The sequence below is a fragment of the Papio anubis genome, chromosome 1, assembly GCF_008728515.1.
Source record: "Papio anubis isolate 15944 chromosome 1, Panubis1.0, whole genome shotgun sequence".
In the NCBI taxonomy this organism is placed as follows: Eukaryota; Metazoa; Chordata; class Mammalia; order Primates; family Cercopithecidae; genus Papio; species Papio anubis.
In genome coordinates this window covers 113,083,756-113,111,651 of record NC_044976.1, presented here as the reverse complement: position 1 = coordinate 113,111,651, position 27,896 = coordinate 113,083,756, and the positions used below count along the sequence as shown (strand labels likewise).

Sequence of the window (27,896 nt, the reverse complement as noted above, 5' to 3'; positions counted from 1 at the left end):
TCTGTGTCTAGGGTGGGCACGGGTGGCTCATTCCTGTAATCCCAGCACTTTGGAAGGCTGAGGCAGAAGGACTACTTGAGCCCAAGAGTTCAAGACCAGCCTGGGCATGGCAAAACCCCGTTTCTACAAAAAAATACAAAAATTAGCCAGGCATGGTGGTGCACGCCTGTAGTCCCAGCTACCCAGGTGGCTGAGGCAGGAGGATTGCTCGAGCCTAGGAGGTGGAGGCTGTAGTGAGCTGAGATCATGCCACTGCAATCCAGTCTGGACAACAGAGTGAGACCCTGTCTCAAAAAAAAAAAAAAAAAAAAAAAAAACCTAGTAAGTTTAAAATAGTCCTTTCAATAAATATAAAAATTCTAAGTAGTGGAAGTTTTATTTCATAATTGTATTAGTCTGTTCTCATGCTGCTATAAGGACATACCCGAGACTGGGTAATTTATAAAGAAAAGAGATTTAATTGACTTTCAGTTCCGCAAGGCTGGGGAGGCCTCAGGAAACTTACAATCATTGCAGAAGGGGAAGCAAACACGTCCTTCTTCACATAGTGGCAAGAAGGAGAATGAGTGCTAAGAAAAAGGGGAAAAGCCCCTTATAAAACCATCAGATAGGCTGGGAGCAGTGGCTCATGCCTGTAATCTCAGCATTTTGGGAGGCCAAGGCAGGTGGATCACTTGAGGGCAGGAGTTCGAAACCAGCCTGATCAACATGGTGAAATCTCATCTCTAGTAAAAAAAAAAAAAATTCAAAATTAGCTGGGCGGGGTGGTGCACACCTGTAATCCCAGCTATGTGGGAGGCTGAGGCAGAATTGCTTGAACCCAGAAGGTGGAAGTTGCAGTGAGCTGAGATCGTGCCATTGCACTCCAGCCTGGGCAACAAGAGCGGAACTCTGTCTCAAAAAAAATAAATAAATACAAATAAAACCATCAGATATTGTGAGAACTCACTCACTATCATGAGAACAGTGGCACAGGGGTAACCGCCCCCATGATTGAATTACCTACCATTGGGTTCCTCCCACGACATGTGGAGATTATGGGACTACAATTCAAGATGAGATTTGGATGAGGACACAGCCAAACCACATCATTCCACCTATGGCCCCTCCTGAATCTCATATCCTCATGTGTCAAAACAAGATCATGCCTTTCCAACAGTCCTCCAAAGTCTTAGCTCATTCCAGCATTAACCCAAAAGTCCAAGTCCAAAGTCTCATCTGAGACAAGGCAAGACCCTTCCACTTATGAGCCTGTAAAATCAAAAGCAAGTTAGTTACTTCCTAGATACAATGGGGGTACAGGCATTGGGTAAATATACCCTTTCCAAATGGAAGAAATTGGCCAAAACAAAGGAGCAATAGTCCCCATGCAAGCCCAAAATCCATTACAGCAGTCATCAAACCTTAAAGTTCCAAAATGATTTCCTTTGTCTGACTTGATGTCTCACTTCCAGGTCACACTGATGCAAGAGGTGGGCTCCCACAACCTTGGGCAGCTCCACCCCTGTGGTTTTACAGGGTACAGCCCCACTCTCAGCTGCTTTCACAGCTGGTTTTAACTGTCTGCAGCTTATCCAGGCATATGGTGCAAGCTGTCAGTGAATCTACCATTCTGGGGTCTGGAGGACAACGGCCCTCTTCTCACAGCTCCACTAGGCAGTGTCCCAGTGGGGACTCTGTGGGGGCCCCATATTTCCCTTCTGCACTGCCCTAGGAGAGATTCTCCATGAGGGCTCCACCCCTACAGCCAACTAATGCCTGGACATCAAGGCATTTCCATACATCCTCTGAAATCTAGGCGGAGGTCCCCAAACCTCAATCCTTGACTTCTGCACACTCACAGGCCCAACATCACGTGTTAGCTGCCAAGGCTTGGGGCTTGCACCCTCTGAAATAACAGCCTGAGCTGTACCTTGGCCCCTTTTAGCCACAGAGGGAGTTGAAGTAGCTGAGACTAAGGACACCATGTCCCAGGGTGAACATATCCCAAGGCTGCACAGAGCAGGAGGGGCCTGGGCCAGGCTCAGGAAATGGTTTTTCCTTCCTTGGCCTCCAGGCCTGTGATGGGAGGGGCTGCCATGAAGGTCTCTGACATGCCCTGGAGACATTTTCCCCACTATCCGAATGATTAGCATTTGTCTCCTTATTACTTATGCAAGTTTCTATAGCCAGCTTGAATTCCTCCCCAGAAAATGGGCTTTTCTTTTCTACTGCATCATCAGGCTGCAAATTTTCTAAACTTTTATGCTCTGCTTCCCTTTTAAATATAAGTTCCAAATCCAAACCATGTCTTTGTGAATGCATAAAACTAAATGCTTTTAAGAGCACCCAAGCCACCTCTTCAATGCTTTGCCACTTAGAAACCTCTTCCATTAAATACCCTAAATCATCTCTCTTAAGTTCAAAGTTCCACAGATCTCTAGTGCAGGGGCAATATGCTGCCAGTCTCTTTGCTAAAGCATAGTAAGAATCACCTTTATTCCAGTTCCCAACAAGTTCCTCATCTCCAACTGAGACCACTTCAGCCTGGACTTCATTGTCCATATTATTATCAGCATTTTAGTTCCAAATTTTCCCACATCTTCCTGTCTTCTAAGTCCCCAAATCTCTAGGAATTTCCAAACCTTCCCACATTTTCCTTTCTTCTTCTGAGTCCTCCAAACTGTTCCAGCCCCTACCTGTTACCCAGTTCCAAAGTCGCTTTCACATTTTTGGGTATCCTTATAGCAGTGCCCCACTAACTCCTGATACCAATTTGTTGTATTAGTTCATTCTCATACTGCTATAAGGACACACCCAAGACTGGGTGATTTATAAAGGAAAGAGGTTTAACTCACTCACAGTTCAGCATGGCTGGGAAGGCCTCAGGGAACTTAACAATCCTGGTGGAAGGGGAGGCAAACACATCCTTCTTCACATGGTGGCAGGAAGGAAAATGAGTTCTGAGCAAAGGGGGAAAAGCCCCTTATAAAACCATCAGATATCATGGGAACTCTCTATCACAAGATAAGGAGCATGAAGGTAACTGCCCCCATGATTCAATTACCTCCCACTGGATCCCTCCCATGACATGTGGGGATTATGGGAACTACAATTCAAGATGAGATTTAGGAAAGGACACAGCCAAACCATATCAATAATGAAAATGGCTACAAATTTTCTTATTGGTAATCCAAAAATGATGACCGGACCTTACAATCACTACTGCCTTGGATTCAATAAAATAAGTGTAATTTACTCATTCCATGAATATTGTTTAAGTATTTACTGCATACGTAAGTCACTGTGCCAGGTTTTGGGGACACAATGATGAACTAGAGAATTGAAGCTTATGCTGTAGTTCAGAGGGATGAGCAATAAACAAATGGAAACTGATAGTTTAGTGGGTACTTTTACTTTAGAAAAGGCCTTTGTAAGGTGGTAACATTTGACGTAAGATCTGAATGATGAGAAAGTGCCTAAAGATTTGGGCTAGAACATTCCAGGAAGAGACAACAGTAAATTCATGGGCCTTGAAGGAGGAACAAACTTACAATATTGGAAGAACCAGTTAACCAGGGGTTAGAGAATCTGGTGGGGACTATATCATTCAGGGCCTTGAAGAGCACAGTAAAAGAGTTTGGATTTATGTTAAATACAATTGGATTTCATTGGGATTGAGTTTTAGTTAAATTATAAATATTCTGTTGCTCTACCCTTCCCTCTATTAACTGACTCCCAGAGCTACAATGTTAGATGGTTACTTTTGGTGCAGCAGTTTAGCATGTCCACATAATTATCCCAGTAAGTGCAATGTTAACATTTTAAAGGGAAGCATTATACAAAGCTTTTTGCATTCTTATTTAAATTCTAACATCTGATTACATTAGTGGTATTATTATATTATTCTTATTTATATAATGCACTTTAACTGTTTAGAGGCTGGTTAAAGAATAAGTTTTGGGTCATAGGCCTATAGAACCAGATCTTAATTATTTACATTACTTCTTATGGAAATAATTCTTCTTTATGAATGTTTTTGCTCTAGAAGTATTATTTCTGTTCTGAAACCTTGGATGTGGACCCCTTTACCATCCACTATTATCATAATTTTATCTTATTTATTTAATTAAATATTTTTTAAGACCGTGTCTCACTCTGTTGCCCAGGCTGAAGTGCAATAGCATGATTATGGCTCACTGCAGCCATGACCTCCCAGGCTTAAGCAATCTTCCCATCTCAGCCTCCTGAATAGCTGGGACCACACACGCATCACCACGCGTGGCTAATTTTTAATTTTTTTGTAAAGACGGGGGTTCGCCACATTGCCCAGGCTGGTCTAGAACTCCTGAGCTCAAGTGATCCTCCCACCTTGGCTTCTAAAGTCTGGGATTACAGTTGTGAGCCACTGTGCCCAGCCTATCATAATTTTAAAAAAGAAGATCCTCTTTAGTTTTTCTAAACAGGGAGGACATGTCAGAAAACAACTCTTAAAACCTGGAATAAATTTAGCCTTATTTAATTTTTTTTTTTTTTTTTTTTTTGAGACGGAGTCTCGCGCTGTGTCACCCAGGCTGGAGTGCAGTGGCGCGATCTCGGCTCACTGCAAGCTCCGCCTCCCAGGTTCAGGCCATTCTCCTGCCTCAGCCTCCGAGTAGCTGGGACTACAGGCGCCCGCCACCACGCCCGGCTAGTTTTTTGTATTTTTAGTAGAGACGGGGTTTCACCATGTTAGCCAGGATGGTCTCGATCTCCTGACCTCGTGATCCGCCCGCCTCGGCCTCCCAAAGTGCTGGGATTACAGGCTTGAGCCACCGCGCCCGGCCGCCTTATTTAATTTTTTAAAACAGCTCTACATTGACTGAATTTTTCTCATTTGACAGAGAAATGACAAAAATCTCACCCACCACTGCTCAAGAAAACCTTACAAACTGTAGGAAATGTTTACTTTTGATTCTAAAGTAGACTTCAGAGATAATGTGCTTATTTATTATTGTAGAGGGAAAAAAAGCACACAACCGTTATCAATTTCATTGTCTAAGTCTTTCAGAGTAGAAAACTAAGTATGATGAATAACTAAAAATAATTTCTGAAATTTTTTTTCTGATGGTGCCTTAACAGACTATCTTCCCAAAATCCATGTCACCCTGTTGCATAGGAGATGGTTTTCCAGTGATTTAACAAGTTTCTGATTTAATTTAAAAAAAATAAAAAGATAACCACAATTTTTCAGTTTTTGATTTGACTTCAAAATTCATCTGAAAAAAAATCATTATGTAGTGATCTAACAATGAAACCTACCTCTATTTATGGGTTTTACTTGTAGAAAGAGTAAATCATTTTCACTTGTGATTTACATCAAATTGCTCCACCTGTTACTTTCTTTAATGCATTAGAAGCTAAAGTGTATATTTCTGAGTTTATACAGATTTGCATTTTGTGTTAAATGTAAATCGATATTAATTTTGGAACAAGGAGGAATTTAAAGGAATTTAAAGGCAATTGTGATATATTCAGAATGACGATGATGAAATGATCATATAATTAAAGAAGGTTTTCAGAAGTTATGTGTAATGGTAGAAATCAAGGCTTTATCCTTTCTTATTAACAGTAATTGTATTGATAGAATTTAGTGAGACTTTTTTTTTAACATTTTCTATTGCTGTGATATTTGAGAATGTATGCTAAAAGTAGAATTACCTAATTGCCTAATTAGTTTCACATGACCTCATATCTAGTGCAAGAGCCTGGTACAGTTTCTCTATAACATTTGATTAGAATACACAGACCAGCTGTATTGCAGGAAGGGGAGATCTTGATTTAAGAACTGAGTGAAGTAAAAAAAAACAGCTAGTTTGAAATATTTACATTCTGGGCCAGGCGTAGTGGCTCATGCCTGTAATCTCAGCACTCTGGGAGGCCGAGGTGGGCGGATCACCTGAGGCAGAGAGTTGTAGACCAGCCTGACCAACGTGGAGAAACTCCATCTCTACTAAAAATGCAAAATTAGGTCTGGTACGGTGGCTCACGCCTGTAATCCCAGCACTTTGGGAGGCCAAGGCGGGTGGATCACGAGATCTGGAGCTCAAGACTAGCCTGACCAACATGGTGAAACCGCGTCTCTACTAAAAATACAAAAATTAGCTGGGTGTAGTGGTGTGCGCCTGTAATCCCAGCTACTCAGGAGTCTGAGGCAGGAGAATTGCTTGAACCCAGAAGGCGGAGGTTGCAGTGAGCCAAGATCATGCCATCACACTCCAGCCTAGGCAACAAGAGTGAAACTCCATCTGAAAAAAAAAAAAAAGTTTACATTCTGTACTTTCCCAGAAATACATTCCAATCTCTAACAATTTATCATACTGTTGTCCAGTGCTATTTATTCAACAAACTTTTGAGAGTTGTCGAGACCAGGCACTGTCAGCAACCAGGGATGCAAAGATGAATGTCATAAGCTCTGTGCTGGAGTATTACTACCTAGTAAAAACTAATAATTACAATAGAGTGAGCTATGAAAGCATTGAAAATGAAGCAAATATTTGTGCTTAGGAAAGCGTAGGAAGGCATCAGAGAGAGCAAAGGGGCACTTTTGAGGTGTTATACATGGGACCGGACACCAGCAACAAAGGTGGAGAGAAATTTTTAAACAGAAATGGGACACGGCCTCCTCTTAGAATTCAAGAGGTTTGAATTGAAGGTTATCTTTCCTTCATTGCACTTATTCCAGTGTGTACGTTTGGATTTATTTTTGTGATCATTAATGATGCTAGACTAAAAGTTCCTTGAGGACAAGACTATATCCGATTTTCTTTACAACTGTACACTTCCCAGTGATTACACATACAACATGTCAAATAAATGTGTTGTAAGCAAAAAGTGGGTAGGAGAGTACTCAGGAGACTGGCTGCTCATTATTTATCCAATACTGTCAAGTGAGAGAGCCAGTGAATCTGTGAAAATAGAAGCACTGAATCTGGGAAAAGCATTCCTCTCACCAGAGGAGCATGCTGTACTGTCTGACAGGGGATAATCCATTGAACTTCCTGTGGTCATAATTACCCATTTTCCTCCTTCCCTCTTCCCCCATTGGATGAATCATCTCTTTGCTCTTATTTCAACCTTTTAATTACTGATTCACCCTCTTTGATTACCTGACACAACAGGAATATCTTTGGTAACTTGAAAGGTCAGTTGGCTGAATTTGTTTCATTTTGTTTAGTGATTATGCAGCCTTGCTCACTCTTGTGCATCTGTTGCAATGTTGTTCGTGGAAAACAAAGGTCTCATTTAGATTTCCAAATTACCTTGCTAAAAAACTGACTCTATACTAATGAAATTCGTCTAATGCAGTAGATGTAAGAAAGAATGCTTGCACTATGAGAAGAAACGAGTGTGAGGCCCTTCCGGATTTTTGCTGCGAAAAGATAAATCATTTTTTATGACTCCTGGATATGCCCTCAGAATTGTTCGCCTTCAAAGTTTACCCCATTATTGTGGGCTAAAACGTATTCAAACGCTCAAAGACTAGAGACGCCTAAAGCTACCCGCCACCCGTAGTGTCCAGGAGGAGTCAGTAAACACCCAGATTGCTTCCCGCAGCACACCCAAGAAGGAATGTAAGGGAATGCAGCCACCATGTTGGTTGTGGTTAAGTGCAGCAAACTGCTTGGCGTCACTCAGCCCTGCTGCGCAAGCGTATTGAGAGTACCCTTCACTCCGCCCCTTCTCATGCACGAGCTCGGAGCGCGCAACTCTCGCGAGAGAAGCGAGATTTATTCCTACGTACCGGGCCGTGCTGCTTATGGCGGCGCTGGAGAGGGGGCGCTGAGCTGTTGGGGTGAGTACGACCTCAGGGTCCAACTGGCGGTAGCAAAAACCCAGGGGAAGGGCTGAGAATAAGACCAAGGCTAAGGGGAAAGCTTTCTGAGTCAAGGTGGGCACTCGTAGAGCTCTAGGTGGGGAAGAATGCACCCCAATTCCCTGCCCTGAGCTTTTTCATACGTCTCCCGTTCAACTGCCTGGGCCTCACGTCAGGTCGCAGAGCTGAAACCAGGAGTCGAGGCCAGCCGGCTGCGCGTTTTGGTAGTGGTGGTGGTGACTAAAGTGGGGGGAGGGAGCGAAAATGGAGGCTCCGACCGCAGCCAAGATGGAGGCATAGGGTGCGGGGCTCGGGCGCGGAGGCTGCTGGGAGCTGTAGTCTGGCGGCTTCCCCATCTGCCGCTTGGCTGGGGAAATGGGAACTACATGTCCCGGCGGGCGGGGCGAGGGGGTGGTGGCGCGGTCCTTTGTGTGAGGTTGGAAGAGCCTGAGACGGAGAAGAGGGGCCTGCTTTGACTCTGGACCCTATAGTTTGCTGGCCGTTACCTGCTTGGGAATCTGACTACCAGTACTAGAGCGCAGTGCGGCAGTGGCGCCTTCTTTGTGTATAGACTGAGACCCCGCTCCATCTAGATATTTAGGGGTAGTGCTTAAAGACAGCTTTCCCCAGCCACATCTGGTACAGCAGCGTGGCGGAATTGACATCGTTATTCCAGTCACCTAGAGCAGGGTCTCAGCACCCAACCTTCCCCGCATTGTCTCCCCTTCGGCTTCTTGGGAAAGGGAACCAGTCCCTAATCTTTTAGGCACGTGGCTCCCACCCCTCTATCTTGAGGAAAGGGCGTGCGCCTTGAAAGCTCAGTAGTGTCCTCCCTTCCACCTCCTCTAGCTCTGATGGTGCCAGCGCCTGGCCCACATTGTGCAATGAACTGCCTGGCTTCGTCATTGTATGTAGAATTTTTTGAAGTTCCCCCGTGGGAGACAGCTTCAAATTTTTACCATGATGTTTTATCAATACGAAATCTTAGTGCCAAGGTTCTTTTGCTTTAAGGTTTTCCCTTAGAAACACCCAGATGGCGGCCGTCTTGTTTAACTCACAGGTGAAGCAGAGAACGCTCCCTGAAACAGGCTTCAATCTGCAAAGAAAATCTGAACGTTGTTAGGCAAGTTAATTTTCGTGTTTTGCACCTTAAATGAGTAAAAGAATGTGGCGCTCTTTAAAAAACAGTTGGGAGGCAGGGCGGAGAGGGAGAATGCTCAAAGGCACTGTGGTAGTTAAATCTTTTTGAGAGGCTTAAATTTTCATCAGGCTGGTATGAGCTGGCAGTTCTCAGCCACTGCTACTAACCTATTTTTTTAAAATGTGGGTTTCAAATTGTAACCCACAAATACAAGCTACACTTTTCTAAAATGCTGAGTAATTTTCATTTTGAGTAAAGGCAAACATTCTTGATACTACATTGAGGGGCACTGTAACACATACCTTGATTTTATTTTGGTATTGACATCCAATAATGTATATCCTTGGTGTGGGTAAGGAGGGGGTTTATATACTTGAATAGGTGTATACCTGAGTCATAAAACCTGGATAAATATTCGGCTTTCTTTTTGTTTCGTTTTAGCCCTGGGACTAAAATAAAAGAGAAGCTAATAGTTTGGTTTTGCAGCTGTTCTGGATGTTTACCATCGAGATGAGTATTTATAGCAGCTGAGTTGAAAACTAAAGTATTTGAGGCACAGAAGATAGGTTTTCTTTTTTTGTGAGTAAGTTCTGACTTAAGTATGACCTTTAGCGAGTGTGGGTGAAAATCTGGTGAAGTCCTAGCAAATCAAAATTGAAAGTGTGAAAGCTGATGTGCAGTGCGGCTTTATCCCCTACCCTTATTTTTCCCTCCCCCCCGCGAAGACACATCGTGTAGGGCCATCGATTTTTGTTTTATACAAACAAAATGCTAAAATATCAAATTATGCTGGAGTATATACATAACATTTAGTGTTCCAATGTTTTTTATTGTAGAGTTCAGTGGCACTAAGTCTATTGAAACTGTTGTGAGAGCCATACTTTCGACAAGGTAGTTAAAACATGGAAATTTTGGACCGATGTTCTCTTGGACAGATTTTTGAGGAATTGCATTTCAGGACTGTATTGCAAAATGAGATAAATATCTTGATCTTGTTAAACACAAATAATTGATGTGCTTTCTTCTTAGCTTTGTCTTTGCAGAAAACAGAAGAGGAAGCACTTTGAGATCTATTTTGTAAGCTTTAATAGCTAGACTGTCTTAAGTGGTGAAACTACTATGGGTGAGAGTGACTTCCTGTTAAACCCTTCTGCCCAGTCAGGATTTTAAAAATTCCTTTGTTTTGATATTAGAATGTTTTCCACTTGCATGTGTGGGTACCTAGTTAAAAAGAACACAAAACTTTTTAATATTTTAATGTCCTTTTATGCTGAGGTAAAACTGTGTGACTGAAAATTATCAGTTGCCATATGTTGCACATGTAAGCTATCCGTTGATTTGCAGCTACAATCAGTACATAACCAGTTATTTGCATTTCTGTTTCTCCAATTTAGTAACAACAAGCTTCTGTGCTAGATACTGCCTACTTTTATTAGTGAAAATCTTTGCTCAAGACCCTTACATTTACTTCCTGTTGCTAATTGGCACAATAGTGCTTTTTTAGACCCCTGCTCAGTTTATACCTACTCTGTGGAACATGGTAGCTGCCAGCCACGTGTGGCTGTTGTGCACTTGAAGTGTGGCTAGTTTGAATTGAAATGTGCTGTGATTGTATAATAACATTGGATTTCAAGGAATGTAAAAGTGTCAATTTTTTACATTGATTCTGTAGAGAATAACATTTTGGATATAATTGGTTAACTAAGATATTTAATTAAAATTCCTTCTGTTTCTTTTGACTGTAATATGGTTACTAGAATTAAAATTACACATGTGGTTTGCACTGTATTTCTGTTGGACGGTGCTGGTCTGTGTTGTTTTCTGATGTGTCTAGAGTGTTTCTTCAGCATCTTCCCACACTACCATTTGTCCTGCTTAAAAGTATTAGACTTCTGGGTGTATGTATAAGCATTTAAGTGATAGATAGTTTTAAATATCTCAGTAGCTGTTTAGATAATTAATCCAGCACAGTTGTTACTACTAAACAGATACAAAAAGATAGCTGAGTCGGTTTGAGTTTATTTTTTTACTCAACAGGTGACTTAGGTTGGTTAATTATCTAGACTTTATCATTTACCTTAGATCCTAAAGTGAAAATGAATTAAGACCTATTAAGCACTTCAGTTATAAACTGTGGTGCTCAATGAAATGTCAGGCAATAGAGAAACTTTTCAGTCCTATGCTACCTATTTGGGTCTTTGTTTTTCCCGCCTAAAAGAAGATAGTGCCTGAAGGAAGTGGGTTAGGTGAGCAGACTTTTGTAGACTGGCTTAGCCTTTTATTAACTTTTCCCAAAGTCAGTGCTGCCCATACTTTCAAAATAATTTGTCAAAATAATAAACTAGGTAGTGTGATACATTTTAGATGGATTACTTACCACATAAATGTGTTAGTTTAACCTCTTGATTTAGTGCCTACTATGTCATGGCTTATGCTAGGCCTTTGAGGTAAAACAGCCAACTGAGGAAGACATGAAATAAAACAGGTGGTGGCCAGGTGGGGTGACTCGCACCTGTAATCCCAGCACTTTGGGAGTCTGAGGCGGGTGGGTCACTTGAGGTCAGTTCGAGACCAGCCTGGCCAACATGGTGAAACCCTCTCTGCTAAAAATACAAAAATTAGCCAGCCAGGCGTGGTGGTACACGCCTGTAATTGCAGCTACTCGGGAGGCTGAGGCAGGAGAATCGCTTGAACCCGAGAAGTGGAAATTGCAGTGATTAAGTAATACTACTATTTCCATGCTGAGCAAAGGGAAAAGGAGTTGATTAGTTAGCACTCAGGGAGATTCTCAGATACACATTTAAATTGTTCACTAGTGTTTTTATTGGTACCCTATAGTGGGTTTGTGGGGGTGATTTTTTTGAGTCAGCGTCTCACTGTTGCCCAGGGAAGAGTGCAGTGGCACAATCAGCTCACTGCAGCCTCAAACTCCTGGACTTAAGCGATCCTCTTGCCTCAGCCTCCCGAGTAGCTGGGACTACAGGTGCGTGCCACCACACCCAGTGAATTTATTTTTTGTTTCTAAAATTGTTTGTAGAGACAGCGTCTCACCATGTTGCCCAGGCTGGTCTCAAGCAATCCTCCCACCTCGTCCTGCCACAGTGCTGGGGATTACAAGTGAGAGCCACCGCCCCAGCCCAATACCCAGTGTTCTGTGTGACTTAAGTTTCAAGCTTTTAGGTGGATGGAGGAGATGCACTTACGTTCCTAGGGTTAAGGCAAAAGAGTTGGTTAGTGGCACCAATTAATGTTAATCTGGGCATGAGTGGATAGCCATTTATATTAAAATGCCTGAGCAATACCTTGAAGTTTTTCAGTAAGTGTTAATTTAATTGAAAAACATTTATTTAACTGCAGAAGTTGTGAAGATGTTAATTCGGCCAGTAAATTATTCATGACTGTTGGTGGGTTCGTTTGAGCTTTAGTAGCTCCTAATAGACCTCATTAGTGCCTAAGAATGGCCCTGCAATACTCCAGAGTTTCGGTTCCAGAAATCTCTTTTTGTGTTACTGTATCTTGGAATTGACAGTTCTTAATGTAATACAACAACCTAGACTGGATTAATCCAGTTCAAGTTTTTCAAGATAACTTGCTTTCTCCGTCTTGAGTTCTTTGGGTTCATTAATAGACCTAAAGTATTAAGATAAAACCAATATACATAGTCCGTATTTTTTAAAGAAGAGATTATTTCTTGATTGGATAATTAAAACTTCATACAATTAAAGGTGGTATAACTGTTTACACTTGAATTGTGGTGTCCTTTTGCTTATTAAGGATTAACTACCTTTTTCCTTTGGTTGTTTATGGCAGCACTGTATTAGGTGCTAAAGGAGGCTGTGATAAAGAAATTTGAGTTTACCTCTCAGAAATTTGAAATAGAATTGGAGGAACAAGATACATAAAAACATGAAGTAAACAAAGTACAGAAATTGTTTGGTACCACTTGCCGCAAATTGCTTGATGCAGGCAGTGGATGTTACTGCCCCATTCTTTAGTAGGAATTAATGAGTCTGCTAGAATGGTCAAGAAAGGCTTTTTGTCACCTTGAAGATCACAACAGTATTTTTTTGTGGGAAGACCCATATAAACAAAGGTGGCTAGAATTCAGGAATTTCCCAAGAGTTGTGTTTAAGGATTAGGCAAGGTAATGGACTTCTGGGAGAACTGGAACACAGTAGAGAGTACGAATGGGAGGTAGAATGGAGACACCTGGAATAGTAGTTCTTAATTTTGGTTGGAAGTCAGAAACACTTGGGGCAGATTTGTGGCTGGGGGGTGGGGGGAGATAACAATGCCTGGCACCTAACCTAGTGTAGTTAAATTTAGAATCTTTGTATGGGACTCAGGCTTTGATTTTGTTTATTTTTGTTTGTTTAAGGTTGCTGGGGGCGGTGGATAGCCAGGATTAAAAACTTCCCATCTAGAGTGGTGGAAAAATAACTGAAGATGTTTGATAGGGGAGATGAGAAGTGAAATTGGAGGGTTTTTGTTTTGTTTTTTGAGACAAGGTTCTGATCTGTTGCCCAGGCTGGAGTGCTGTGTCGCTGTCCTGGTCTCTGCAGCCTTGACTTCCCAGTCCTCAGTAGCTGAGACTCCAGGCATATACCACCATGCCTGGCTAATTTTTTGTATGTTTAGTAGAGATGGGGTTTCTCCACGTTGCTCGGACTGGTCTTGAGCTCCTGGGCTCAAGCAATCCTCCTGCCAAGGCCTCCCAAAGTGCTGGGATTACAGGCGTGAGCCAGCTCACCTGGCCAAAATTCAAGTTTTTTGATAGTCTGGTGGTGGTATGTGACAGAAAATGGAAAGTGTGTACACTGGAATTTGGCGGATATATTAGACACCTGAGCTAAAATACGTCATTTAGTAGAACAAGAGATGGATACAAACGATATCGTGAGGGAAATACTAACACAACTTGCAACATTGGGTATGGCGATGGAGAGGGAAAGAATCAAGATAGTTAAAGTGGCCCTACCTCAGACCAGTTATATTCCTCTGAGTGGGGGCTGGGCATAGGTTTTTTTTTTTTTTTTTAAAAGCTTCCCAAGTATTTGAGCACCATTACCCTCAGACATATATCTAGTCTGGGTAATAGAATGATATAAAGTTGAAAGATCAGACAAGTGTATGTAACATTTGATGTTTGAAGGAACAGTATAAAGTCATGGGATGTTAGATAATAGAAAATGGCCAGATCAGCTATTATTGAGTTTTTATTTTGCATGTGAGGAAAGTGAAACCTAGAGAGATTAAATAACTTGTTCATGGTATTTACTAGTACCAGTGATTGAGATTATGCTCTTCTGGTCTGAGCTGTTTCATCAGCTCTGATCTCTCACCTGATAATCGATGTTTTCAAATATATTATCCATTTCTCAGCATGTCCACTTTTTTCTTCTCCCTGTAGAAATAATTTTCGTTAACGCCATTTGGTTAACTTTGGATTCAGTGCAAAATAGTTGTTTATTTTATAGCTAATATAAAGCAGAAATGTAATTTTTACTGACAAATACATTTTATTTCTCTTCTGTAGACATTTCTCATCTATTTACTGCAGCAGTGCAAATGAGATTTCTATTTGCTCACTAAGTCATCTCCTATAGGATTTCAAGACTTAATACCACTTTCATCAAAAACTAAGGCACTGTTTCCTGTTACATCAAGTTGAAATGCTTCATAATCTGGCTTCACTACACCTGTCACACTACATATCCTATTTCACTTCAGCCCAGTTCTCTGTTCTCCAGGCTAGCCTGTTGATTTTCCTCTGAAACAACAAGCCACACTGTTGCCACGGGCATTCGTGCAGAAGACTTCATTGATACCGGGCTTAGAAAATCATAGATTGCATGGTTGCTTCTCTCAAGAAACTTAGAATTTAGTGGCATATTCTAGCTTGACTTACGTGCTATTTCATGCCTAGAACACTCAGCTATTTGCCTGATTTTCCAGATTCAGTTCAAATTCCACTTATTTAAAAGCTTTCTCTATACTTGCCATGTTGCTTTGATGCACATGCAGTTCTGGATAAACAATAATATTTCTAGATAGTCTGTGACATAATAGATATCTAGATGCTAATTGAGCAAAATAATTTTTGGCGTTTTTGTCCTATACTCTTTTTTTTTCATGTATAAATCTTGTGTTCTCAGCAAGATTGTCTATGCCTTCATGGCAGGGACTTCTTTTATGTTTTCCACAGAGCTAGATCATTATAAAATACTTGCACTAAATTAAATATTATGCCATGTAACTGAGCTTATTTGGGGAAGAGGTCAATAAAGACTATGGAATAATTTGAGGTCTTGGGTATGAGATACCAAAGGAGGTAGTTGTTAGTACTTGAGAGATTGCTCTAAATAACATCAAATGAGCATGCTTCCAGGTTTTCTGTATTACTTGCATGACCTATGATTCTAAGTTAATGAAATGAGTTCGTCCCTCTTCTCACCCACTGTCCCTGATTATTTTATATATGTTATACTTAATGTCTTCATTTTTTACCTCTAGTATGAAGTGTAACAGAACAGACTTTACCACCTGAAACTGCTGCTTCAAGTTCAGATCAGGCAAGGAACAAACCTCGTAACAACTAACAAGACCAAAGAAGAGTACACTTAAGTTGAAGACACAACACTTGATCTGAAACAAGAAGTTTGTGCCTACTCAACAGCTTTGAAAGAGCACTTCCCAACGCTGCTAGTAGTCTTTGTTTTCTTCAGTGCTGTACTGTGAGATTGCCCGGTACAGCAGCAGTTGTATTCTTTATTAGCTTGGTAGATCATTTTCTCTCGCTCTTTTTTTTAATACTAGCAACTTTCATCCTTTGAAACGTGTGCTGAAAAGAAGAATCAGCAAATACTACTGAAAGTGCAATATTCGATTATCACTGCGAGGTAGGTTTGTAATTTCCTATTAAGAATCAGTTCCATAATTCTGGATTTCCTGATTATTTGGTCAAATATAAAATCTTTATTCTTTTCTAAAGGTATTCAGAAGACAGTTTTTCTATTCTCAACTAGTATGAAATATCAACACTATCTCTTGTTAGATAAGGACAGTGTTTATGGTCAAAACAGATTTTTCACACCAGATTATATTAATACATGCTGATCTCTCGACTTACTGGTCTCTTAGAGAAGCTCTGTCTGTACTATTTAGAAGTTAGGATTTCAAATAAGAATGCATTGCAGTCTTTCCACGAGGGTCTGTGAAACTTTGGTGATATTTGTTACTGACATCTGTTTCTCTCTCTTCAATGTTAGCTTCTTGAGGGAAGAACCTTGGTTTATATCCATACCTACATTTACAGTGCATATTTATGAATGGTATACAGTGCATATTTGTGAAAGAATGGTTGACATGCCTACTGTATTGTTAGGCATTGCTAGTGCTGAAATATAATGAGTGAATAAGATATTAGTGGACCTGCAATACAGGACGATTTGTTACACAGGATCACAGTTTAATATAGGCTAAAAGATATTCATAAAATATTAAGAATATAACTGAAGCTGTTCCCTTGAAGGTAAGGAGGAGGGTAAAGAAAGCCGACAGAGAAAGGATATTTGAAGGTGAGTAGTACCTTGTTAAGAGGGAGAAGAGACATTGGTAGAGGTATAGAGACAACAGAATTAGCAGATTCAGGGAGACCTGAAAGCACATGGTATATATTAAGTTGTTCATTATGAACAAAGTAGAGAATACAATTTTGTGGGGAGAGTTACGAAAGGGAAGTTTGCTGGAGGCTTGGCCCAATACATTTGTCTTTATTCTCTAGGAGAGCCATCAGATGTCTGTAAGCAAGGGCTTAATGGGTTTTTCCCCCAAAAGTAAGATAGCTTTATTGCCTCACATTTTAAAGTAATATTCAGAAGTGTACCTTTAAAAGACAAATGGTGACACTTTTGAGGGAAAGGCTGAGGATGGGAAAATCTGTCAAAAGCAGTGGATCGAGTATAAGGAAGATAAAAGCTAAGGTTTAGGTAGAGAAAAAGGTAGATGCTGAATGTTCTGATGATAGAAGTGAGGACTTGGAGACCAGTTGATTCTGAAGGTAAATGTAGAGGGAATGACTTTATCAAATCCAGTTGTCCAAGCTAGAAACCATTGTTCATAGGAATAGGGAAGTTAGCGTAGTAACTTACTGATATTAAAATATATAGTGGAAATCTATTGAGGTCATTAGCAATCTGAAGTTGAAGGAAATACGCTAGTACAGAATATTAAACAGTGGTTAACTTTGAAGGTTGGCTTATGAAGAGCAATTTTCCTCTTTAATCTTTAGTTTCCAGATTTTCTAAAGTTAGTAGACATAAAGGAATTCAGAAAGAAGTCATCAGATTATAGGTAATAAAGGAAGAAGCACCAATGAAGAGAGCAAAGAAGTAGAAGTCAGGAAGAAGCACCAAAGATAATTTCAAGAAGTCAATGGTAAACATTTTTTTAAATGCTACAGAGGTCAAATAAAATGAAGAATGAAAGTAAGTCGTGCAGTTACAAAAGCTTCACTGCTATTTCAAGAAGCACTTAGGACTTTATTTCCAATTTATTGAAGGATTATGTAATAGTGTTGATGACCTTACTGTGCACTAGAATATTCCTTAACTAAAAACTAGTAATATTATCTATGTCTCATAAACAGACAGTTATTTAATTTTAAGGTAACTGTACCATTTAGTTTTTCTATTTGTTTCTTCTTACCTTAGCTGATTTTTAAAGAATAATTTTAGAGTTTTAGACTAGTTGTTATGGATTCTGTTGGATTAGCTAAGGAAGATTAACACAAATTGAAACCACAATTTTATGTTCTGAAGGATAAAAGATTAGATTTTTTTTTTTTTTTTTGAGACGAGTCTTGCTCTCTTGCCCAGGCTGGATTACAGGCGTGCATCACCACACCTGGCTGATTTTTTGTGTTTTTAGTAGAGATGGGGTTTCACCATGTTGGCCAGGCTGGTCTCGAACTCCTGACCTTGTGAGCCACTGTGCCTGGCAAGATTAGATATTAACGCTTTCATTTCATTGACATGATTTATAGAAATAGATTTAAAGAAATGCTTTTTGTTTAGCGTAATCTTTGTATTCCGAATATTAGTTTACTACATGAACATTTTAATATATAAATGTATCCATAGCTGTCTAAAAATTACATGTTTACATAGTTACAAAGAAACCACAATTGGGATGAAGATTTTTAGCAGTAAAACATGGCCGTGGTTGTACAGTTGTGAAATAGTTCAGTGAAAGGGGACACACACCTAAGGAAACAGATTTGGTAATGCAATGGAACCCCCAGATTTTAAAGGGGGGTTTTGTAAAGTCAGTAAAAATAATACATAATTAGGAACAAATACATATGGAAGGATAGAATTAGCCATAAAATGGCAAGAAAGAACAAGGACTGTAAAACATTTGTTTGACGTGTGAAAATAGACCTGAATTGTTTGGTGAATGATTTGATCCAGGTAGTCTAAAGGTGACAGACAAGAGGAAAGCAAAACTAGAAAATTCCTGTCATGCTCCTAGTTTTTTTTCTGCTGAATGCAATAATTTTCATACTTGAAACATAGCAAAGCAGAGAAAACCAAAGCCCCAGATGAGTGAGAAAGTAACAGGATTACTTGGCAGTTGCTAAGGTGCTAGTTACTAGGTGTGTGATAGTAGTCAAATAGAGACCTATGACAGAAACTGTCAGTGTCCTGATTTTTCAGTCAGATGTGGGAACTGTTGAGCTTACTTTTCATCTCTAGCAAAAACCCCAGAGCCAGTGAATAAAAAACTTGACAGAGTAGCTCATGATAGCATAATGGTCAGTATGGAGAAATGTTGGATGGATAACAATTAAAAGAGGTTAGTAAGAGACTGATTTTAGAGAAGTCTTCAGGTGTATGCTGCCAGATGCTATCCTTGCCCTGCTTTTTTCAGAGACCTAATAAGTAGTTACGTGAGTACCTGTGTGCTACGTAAGCACTTATTTTAGGCTTTTTACATGAAGCAACTCATTTAACTATCTCAACAACTGTGTGAGACAGGTATTAAGATAGGAGAATGAATGATTAAAAGATACACTACACAGAGTCTGATAATTTAAAATTAGTCACCAAATTGAAATACTAGATTAACCAACAGAAGGCATTTTAAAAGCATTAGGTTATAGTTTTTTATTTAGGAACAAATGATCCATTACAGAGGAACTGAAAGAAAACCTGATTTTGCTAATGTGATTTGTGAAGAAATGATGGGGATATTTTTTAGTTTTACAAAGTTATAAAACTTCAGTCTACAGAATCAAGGGGTGTAATCACTCAGTACCTTATATTGGTCGGGTACGTTAAGAATAGTCGTGAAATGCGCTTTAATGAATAATTACTTAGAACCTATCCAGAAGACCGCAATTAGTATGAAAAATGGTTGTGTTAAGAAAATTGAAAGAAACAGTGGAAGTCAAGGGGAGGTATGTTTGAGAATACAGGGTGGTTTTCTAAAGATCTTATGGTGAAATAGGCTACCTTTTCTAAAGTAATTGTTTGACAATCAGTAGAAGCCAAGCAGACCAGATTAGTGGGGAAAAACAACTTAGATCTTGTAATAAATTACAAAGCATAGATTTCCACCCCCTCTCCCCAAAGGAACTTGGAAACCAGTTAGGTGCTCCCACTTTACTTTTGAGGACAAAATCCCAGAGATGTTAGAAGTACTTGAGAGTCAGGGCTGAAAGCCAGTCTTTTGACTTTTATGTTCTTCAGGGAACTTCAGTTTATTTCTTGGGTTAGAAATGAAGTTTAAATTTGACCTGAGATTTGTTCCAGTTTTGCTTTTATTAAAGGAGGACTAATTTTGTTAATGACTTCTTCAGTTTTAAAAGTAAATATGCAGAAAAGGGTAGAAGGTCTAAACTTTATGAGGCTGGAGATATTTGTTTGTTGTGTTACCTACTATATGAGTAGAACCTAAAATAGTGCTGATGCATTGTACGAACTCAATTGTGGTTGAATGAATAAGGCAGTGGTTAAGAATGGAGTCAGAACTGGATTCTGTTCCCACATTTGCCATTTTTAGCAGTGTGCCCTTAAGATGGCTAAGTGTTTTCTCATCTGTGAACATTAAAGTAGATTTTCTGGTCTTTAAATACATTTGAAATCATACTGTATAAATATCTGATGTTTCATTTCCTATTACAGAATAAGCATTTTCCACATATTCTTTCCAATGAGCACATAGCATTACATAAGTTGCAATGACGTCTTGAACCATAAAGTGTGTTAGACTTTAGATTATTTCCAGGAATTTGCTACAAAAATATGTTTGTTAGAATACTTGTGCATAAAGCTTTTTTCACATTTCAGATTTCCCCAGGAGAGCTTTTCTGCAATGCAGTTGTTAAGAAAAGTATCTCCACATTTTGATACGTGTTGCTAAATTGCATTTCTAAATGTTGTACCAATTTACTACCATAAAAGTGTATGTGTTGTTCTTAGCTCACTTTTTCATTATTTTAAAATCTTACATCTTTGCTAATTTGGTATATGAAAGTATTAATTTGCTTTATCTGAATTTTTTTATTGCAAAAATTCAAAGGTTTTTTTATGTTTAATGTTTTGAGCTTTTGTGTTTAAAGTTTAATGATTGATATTCAAGGATGATTTGTTTACTCAATCAGTAATTCAACATAGCACCTGCTCTGTGCCAGGCACTGTTTATCTAAAATCTAGGGATTTAGCTTTTAATAGAAAGTTATGCCCTCAAGAAGCTTATATTCTGGTAATTTAATTATACTGATTTGCCTAGAATCTTCAATACTACTCTGGTGTATATACACTTTTCCCCCTAGGTTTGAGTATGAAAGCTTGTGCTTTTTCTATAATCAGATATCAGTCCCTTGTGATTTTTTTTTTTAATTGATTTCAAATCTAGAAAGTTCCTCCCTTGCAAAGATTTTACAAATATACACATCCAGGGTGTGTGTGTGTGTGTTGTGTGTTTTGGGGTTTTAGTTTGTTTTATTGTCGTTGTTTTTGTTTTGAGATGGAGTCTCTGTCACCCAGGCTGGAGTGCAGTGTCAGGATCATGATTTGACCTACCGGGCTTGGGTGATCCTCCCACCCCAGCCTCCTGAGTAGCTGGGACTATAGGCCTCCGGCTAATTTTGGCTAATTCTTGTATTTTTTGTAGAGACAGCATTTTGCCATGTGCCCAGGCTGGTCTCAAATTCCTGGGCTCAGGCAATCTGCTACCTCAGCCTCTCAAAGTGCTAGGATTACAAACATGAACCAGTGAGCCTGGCTGGTTTTTAAATATTTTTTAAGACATTAAACTTGGTTCATTTGCATAGAATTTTTATATGCTGTTAGGCAAGCAACTAAATTGTGGATTTTGTTTTCCCCTGTTTGAAAAAGAAGCCAAGTAACATTTACCTATTGGGTCCTTCCTACCACCAGCTTTGTTAGTGTCTTTAATTTTTTATAAACAAGGATCTGTTAAATTACTTCCATTTGTGTTCTACTTTTATGTGTTGTTTTTGTGATAACTTCCATTTTGCTTGTTTTTTGGTGGTGCTGATGAAGAAATACTTGCAATGCCATAAAAATATAGTTTAGCCAAATTATTAGGAATTCTTTGAAAAGTATTAACGTGTCACATGTCTTATATAAAGTTGTTTGAGTGGTGCATTTCCCGTTGGAAAAATAAAATAAAGGCATCCTCCAAATGGATAAAGGCTAGGGAAAGAGAGCTGTAGTCAGCAAAGATTCTGGGAGAAGGGGACAGCTTTTTCAGCTGTTTTGTTATGCATATAAGGATGAGACGAGACCCGAACAGTAGAGCCCAGATTCCAGCAGTCTTGTTGGGGAGCAATTTAGAGTCTTAAAAGAAAATTAGCTTTGATGCTTTCTGATTCTGGTTCAGTCTCCCTTTGGGTGAGAAAAACAGTATTTCTATCTCCTACCTGCAGAGATGTGTGGCAGGATTGGAGACTTGAGAATGGATTTTTTGCGGCTTTCAGGCATATATATTTCAGATAATATCATTGTGTTCTTGTTTAATGGTAATCAGAACTATAGTCCAAACATGAGGCCAGGTGCAATGGCTCACGCCTGTAATCCCATCACTTTGGGAGGCCCGGGGCGCCGGCGACGGGGGACGGATCTCTTGAGGTCAGGAGTTTGAGAACAACCTGGCCAACGTGGTGAAAACCCGTCTCTACTAAAAATACAAAAATTGGCTGGGTTTGGTGGCGCATGCCTGTAGTCCCAGCTACTTGGGAGGCTGAGGCAGGGGGATCACTTGAACCCAGGAGGTAGAGGTTGCAGTGAGCCAAGATCGCACCACTGCACTCCAGGCTGGGTGACAGGACGAGGCTCCATCTCAAAAATAAATTAATTAATTAATTCAGCCTGGGTGACAGAGCAAGACTGTGTCTTCAAAAGTAAATAAATAAACATGAAAGAAGTACAGCTTGAAAGTCCCTCAGTGATCTAGAATAATGGTTCTCAAGGTAATTTTATACTGCTTGTCAATTAAAAACATGTATTGTCAGTAAGTGTATATATTTATAAATTGTGTGATTACAATTTTGTGTCTGCATTGTAAAACATAGTGGTACAAATAAATAGGAAAAATGTGGAGTGAGGGATATTATATAAAAAGTTTACTTGTGCAGAAATGTTCTGTTCTTGCTAGAAATACTATGTTCTGGATTGCTGGTTTTTGAATGTTTAATTTTAAAAAGCTTTATAATACCATGAATTAGTATGAAGGGGATCAACATTTAGTGCATTGTATTGCAACTAATATAAATCCATATCATAGTCTTGATCTTAACTTTTTGGCATACTTGTCATATCTCGTTAGATGGTTTCTTAATGTGGAGGTTGAAGAACTAGTACTAGGAATAGAAATGTCAATTCCCATGCCCTTTACATGTGCTTGCCTTATCTTCCATCTGAGGTTCTTCTGCGGGAATCTTTCAACCATTTGTCTATTTGGGCTTTTTTTGTTTTTCTGGGTTGGAGTCTTGCTGTATTGCCCAGACTGGAGTGCAGTAGCACAATTTCGGCTCACTGCAACCTCCACCTCCTGGGTTCAAGCAGTTCTCGTGTCTCCACCTCCTGAGTAGCTGGGACTGCAGACCCATGCCACCATGTCTGGCTAAATTTTGTATTTTTAGTAGAGACAGTCTTTTACCATGTTGGCCATGCTGGTCCCAAACTCCTGACCTCAAGTGATCTGCTCACCTCGGCCTCCCTGTGCTGTGATTACAGGTGTGAGCCACTGTACCTGGCCTCATCTGTCTATTTGTGAAGGTAGTTTAGTTACACTAGATAACTAAATTTGTGTATTTCCTTATCGGCCATACTGGAATATAGCAAGAGCAAATGAGTGAGGACTTCACTGTCGGCCTCTTATGGAGTTCTCCACTCTTCCCTCAGAATACCTGAGTAATACATGATACCATCTGACATACCAACTCGGTGAAACCTGGACTATAAATACATAGTAAATATTTATAAAAGCTCATTTTTATCCCTGGGCAGAAAAATAGTCCCAATTATTCTACACCCCATTGGATTATCTGTGTGTACTGTACTTCAGGGAGACTAGTGACTAAAAATGATAGGTTCTATTTAAAGTTGATTGGCATTGAAAAGAAATTGGACTGAATAGTCTCACTCCAACAACCATCAAGAGTCCTTGTGGCATTTTCAGAATTGTTGATATCGTCGTATGTTTTAATGGCTTAAAAAAAAATACATTTCACCTTTTATAGTAATGTTAATTCTATATATTTCCTATGTCGATAGAAATCTGATTAATTATATTTTGCTAAACCCGAGCTAAAAATATATAAAGGTTGACTGTGAAATGTGCACAAAATTGTTATTGATCATAGTTATCAACATTATGCTATGTTATAACAGCTGTTTGAGATGGAGAACGTTTTTACTGTGTCGTCAGATCCTCATCCCTCTCCTGCAGCCCCTCCTTCACTTTCTTTACCCTTATCTTCATCTTCTACCTCATCTGGGACTAAAAAACAAAAGAGGACCCCAACTTATCAGAGATCTGTAAGTCAGGAAAGCAGTCATTCTCAGCTTACCTTGCTTTGTGTTAAGAGCATGACCTAGGATTGCCACTCATTCTGGTTGAAATATCCTGCAGACTCACCTTCTAACTTCCCGAATCATTTTTTTTAACTTCAGTCTTGAAAGATAACCCAGTAGGTTAGGGCCTTGCTCAAAGTATGTCCAAGAATCAGAAGCATTATTAACACCTTGGATCTTAATAAAGATGGAAAATCTCAAATCCCTATACGCACTGAGTCTGATTTTGTATTTTAACTTCTCATTTGAGAAGCCCTGGTTTAGAACCAGACTTTCTTGGTTTGAATCTTCTATTTGACTTTGGCAAGTCATTTAACTTCTCTTGTCTGTTTTCTCATTGGTAAAATGAGGCTAATACAATACTTTCTTTTGTAAAAGTTAAATGAGTTAATATATGTTAAACACAGAACAGTGGCTAGTGTAGAAGAATTAGAACGTAACCACCTACAGGTGTGGTGGCTTTAATTTACCTGATTTGACCACACATATTGTTGACTCCTACTTTTGTTTATCTTTCTAGAATTTGTTACTCTTTTTTCCTAATGAAAATGTATCCTTTTTATTAATAATGTCCAATATCCCACTTAAATGGAAATACTGATTATAAATGAGATTTTCAATGAAAGAGTCTAAAACATAATTGTAATGATTTGGAAATGTCATTACTATGGTAAATTATAGACCTAGGCTTTGCTAAGGATTTCGTCCTATTTTGTGCTTCACTTACAGTTTTTGTTGTTTTACTCAAAGAAAGGAAAATGGAACATCCAATGTGATAGTATTTTATGACCTAGGCAGATTACGTTATATTGCTTTTAAATAGCTCCTGTTTCACTAAAGAATGGGAAAGAAATGATAGTTACAGATTTCATCAGTATGTGAAAAGTGAAGGGTTTCTTTCAGGTAAAGATGTCTTTAAATGTACCTGTGAAATGATTCAGCATTTTTAAAATGGAAATGCTTTTGCTGTCTTGTAGTTTTGTTGTCTCAGAAGTTTTCTAATACACTATTTTGGATAGTCTTTCTTTAAAGGACCGAAGCATGAATTACTCTGAGATTTTCTAGTTTAAGTATTGCATAGAAAGTTTATTTTATTGTGTTAATCTTTACTAACTTGAAATATGCCTTCCAAATGCATGACTTACTAAATTGTATTAAGGTATCAGCTGAAGTTTCAAAATAGTGTTACCAAATCTCTTAAGAGTCTTTGGTAGTTAGTGGTCACTGTCTCTTAATGTTAATTACCCTTGTTCTGAATTTGTTTTAGTAATTTTCAGTTTATGTAAAGGCAGCATTTACTGATGTAGTTGTCATATGTTAATAGTAAACCCCAGAAATTCTATTTTTGTCTGGTAAGTGGAAATTCTACCATAATTTGGGGCAGTTCCCCAATATAATAACTTAAATTGTTTCCTCTGAAATGTTTTATTAGCTAAATTAATGCTGCATTAATAAAAGTCCATAATCTTCCTTTCATTTTACTTTTTTTTTGCCTTTTTATATGGAAGATTTAGTGACTTATTAACCAGACATAATATGCCATGGAGATAATGTGCAGATACGTATATATTCTTTTTGTTTTTAAAACAGATGAGCTTTGATCCAAACCTTCTCCACAACAATGGACATAATGGGTACCCTAATGGTACTTCAGCAGCACTGCGTGAAACTGGGGTTATTGAAAAACTGTTAACCTCTTACGGATTTATTCAGTGTTCAGAACGTCAAGCTAGACTTTTCTTCCACTGTTCACAGTATAATGGCAACCTGCAAGACTTAAAAGTAGGAGGTAATTTGTCAGTTCTCCTTTGTAAAAATGTAATCACAGAATTTGTCTTGCATATCAACTTGTTCATGAGTGTTTTTCAAAAAAATGTTTTATGTAAATAAAAACATTTTGGACTTTCAGTTGTATTGTTTACTGAAGAATATCTGTATAAACCAGCAGAATCCTTAAAAGATATATTTGTTTATATTTACAATAAATGCTTGGAAGATTTCTTTGTTCCCCCTAATGATGGCTGTTTACCTGTAAGATTTTAAGCCAGTAGGAATATTGAACTTTTATAATGTTATAGTGTTACTTATGATTATTCTATCAGGTACTATTTGGGGTAGTACCTGAAAAAAGTAGTTCTTAGAATGTCACCTCTTAGATTATATGGAAATTCATTTTGGCTGACACCATACAAATTATTTCACAGGTCTGGCATGGTGGCTCATGCCTGTATTCCCAGCAATTTAGAAAGCCAGGGCAAGCGGATTGCTTGAGTGCAGGAATTCAAGACCAGCTTGCAGCCTGGGCAACATGGCAAAACCCCATCTCTACAGAAAATACAAAAATTAGCTGGGGAAGATGGCTTGTGCCTGTAGTCCCAGCTACTAAGTAGACTGAGGTGGGAGGATCGCTTGAGTCCGGGAGGTAGAGGTTGCAGTGAGCCTAGATCGTGCCACTGCACTCCAGCTTGGGTGACAGCGAGACTCTGTCTCAAAAAAAAAAAAATCATTTTTATGTATTAAAGTGTTTGGCTTACTAAAGGACTGAAATTATGAGGCCTCTGTGCGTTTTTTAAAAACATGTTTGAGAAAAGAGTATAATAGCTAACAAGATGCATGCTATAGGAGCATTGTTTTGGTTAATCCTCATGGCAGTCCTGTTTGTTAAGAATTATTCTCCTTTTACATATGAGAAAACTGAGGTACAGAGGAGTTTAAAAAAAAAAAACTTGCCAAAGGTTATGATTGTTAAGTAATCTCATTTTTAGTATGTGTAACTTCCATAAAAACTAAGATTAAGACATGGCTATCTTAGCCTAAGATGGTGGTTCTGAAACATTTTGTGTGTATCAGAATTACGTGGAAGGCTTGTTCAAACAGATTGCTATACTTGATCCCCAGAGTTTGTCTTTGGCTAGGACTAGAGTGAGGTCCAAGAATTTGCATTTCTTTTAAGCTCCCAGGTGGTGTTAATGCTGGTCCAGGGACCATGCTTTGAAAACCACTGGTCTAAGGCGATTCAAATGCTATGTTTAGTTTGGAATCAATATATTGTTTCGCAAAAATTAGTTCAACAAATATAACACATTCTTTATTTTAGATGATGTTGAATTTGAAGTATCATCGGACCGGCGGACTGGGAAACCCATTGCTGTTAAACTGGTGAAGATAAAACAAGAAATCCTCCCTGAAGAACGAATGAATGGACAAGTTAGTGACTTTGATGCTTTCTGTTTTTTTAGGGCCCTGCATTTGCATATCTTTCACATTAGAAAAGGAAGATTCTCCCCATCTCCTCAGTTTGCACGAAAGAGAGCTATAGTATATAAAGATTACTATTTTAAAATTAATCAAAAGCACTGGCATTTCTTGACCTGAAATAAAAATATGGTCAAGACTCAGTTGGGTTTTTACATATAACCCTGAGTCAATGCTTACAGTCAATTTACATACTGTAAGTTTGAAACTTGGCAGCATGACATCCTCTTGTGGATCATATTAAAATGCATCCCTGTGTATAGTATAGAGGATATTAAAATTCAGTTTATATTGCACAGTGCTGCTCCTGAAATGATTAGCAATGGAAATTTTTTTTTTTTTGACTGGTAGGTTGTGTGCGCTGTTCCTCACAACTTAGAGAGTAAATCTCCAGCTGCCCCGGGTCAGAGTCCAACAGGGAGTGTATGCTACGAACGTAATGGGGTAAACTTGTGTATTTTTCTTAAACCTTTGCCTGATCCACCATGTGATCTATAAGCGTACTTTAAAATTCGAAATAGAAAACGTAAGCTGCAATTGTTAAAATCAGTTTTAAATTTGG

General features: G+C 39.0%; 1 protein-coding gene across 7 annotated transcripts in view; it reads left to right on the top strand.

The window, feature by feature from the left end:
- Window positions 1–7,683: 7,683 nt before the first annotated feature.
- Window positions 7,684–27,896, top strand: part of CSDE1 (cold shock domain containing E1) — a 40,384-nt gene continuing 20,171 nt past the window's right edge. The window contains exons 1-6 of one of the 7 annotated variants that reach the window (XM_021922490.2): window positions 7,684–7,813; window positions 15,489–15,874; window positions 23,897–24,043; window positions 25,670–25,868; window positions 27,177–27,286; window positions 27,686–27,778. In XM_021922490.2, the coding sequence (XP_021778182.1) occupies window positions 23,906–24,043; window positions 25,670–25,868; window positions 27,177–27,286; window positions 27,686–27,778 (540 nt within the window). In that variant the 5' untranslated portion in view covers window positions 7,684–7,813; window positions 15,489–15,874; window positions 23,897–23,905. Of the gene's footprint in view, window positions 7,814–8,899; window positions 8,958–15,488; window positions 15,875–23,896; window positions 24,044–25,669; window positions 25,869–27,176; window positions 27,287–27,685; window positions 27,779–27,896 lie in introns of those variants that run through there. The other 6 variants (XM_003892439.3, XM_003892438.3, XM_003892437.4 and 3 more) reach the window with 6 other exon arrangements.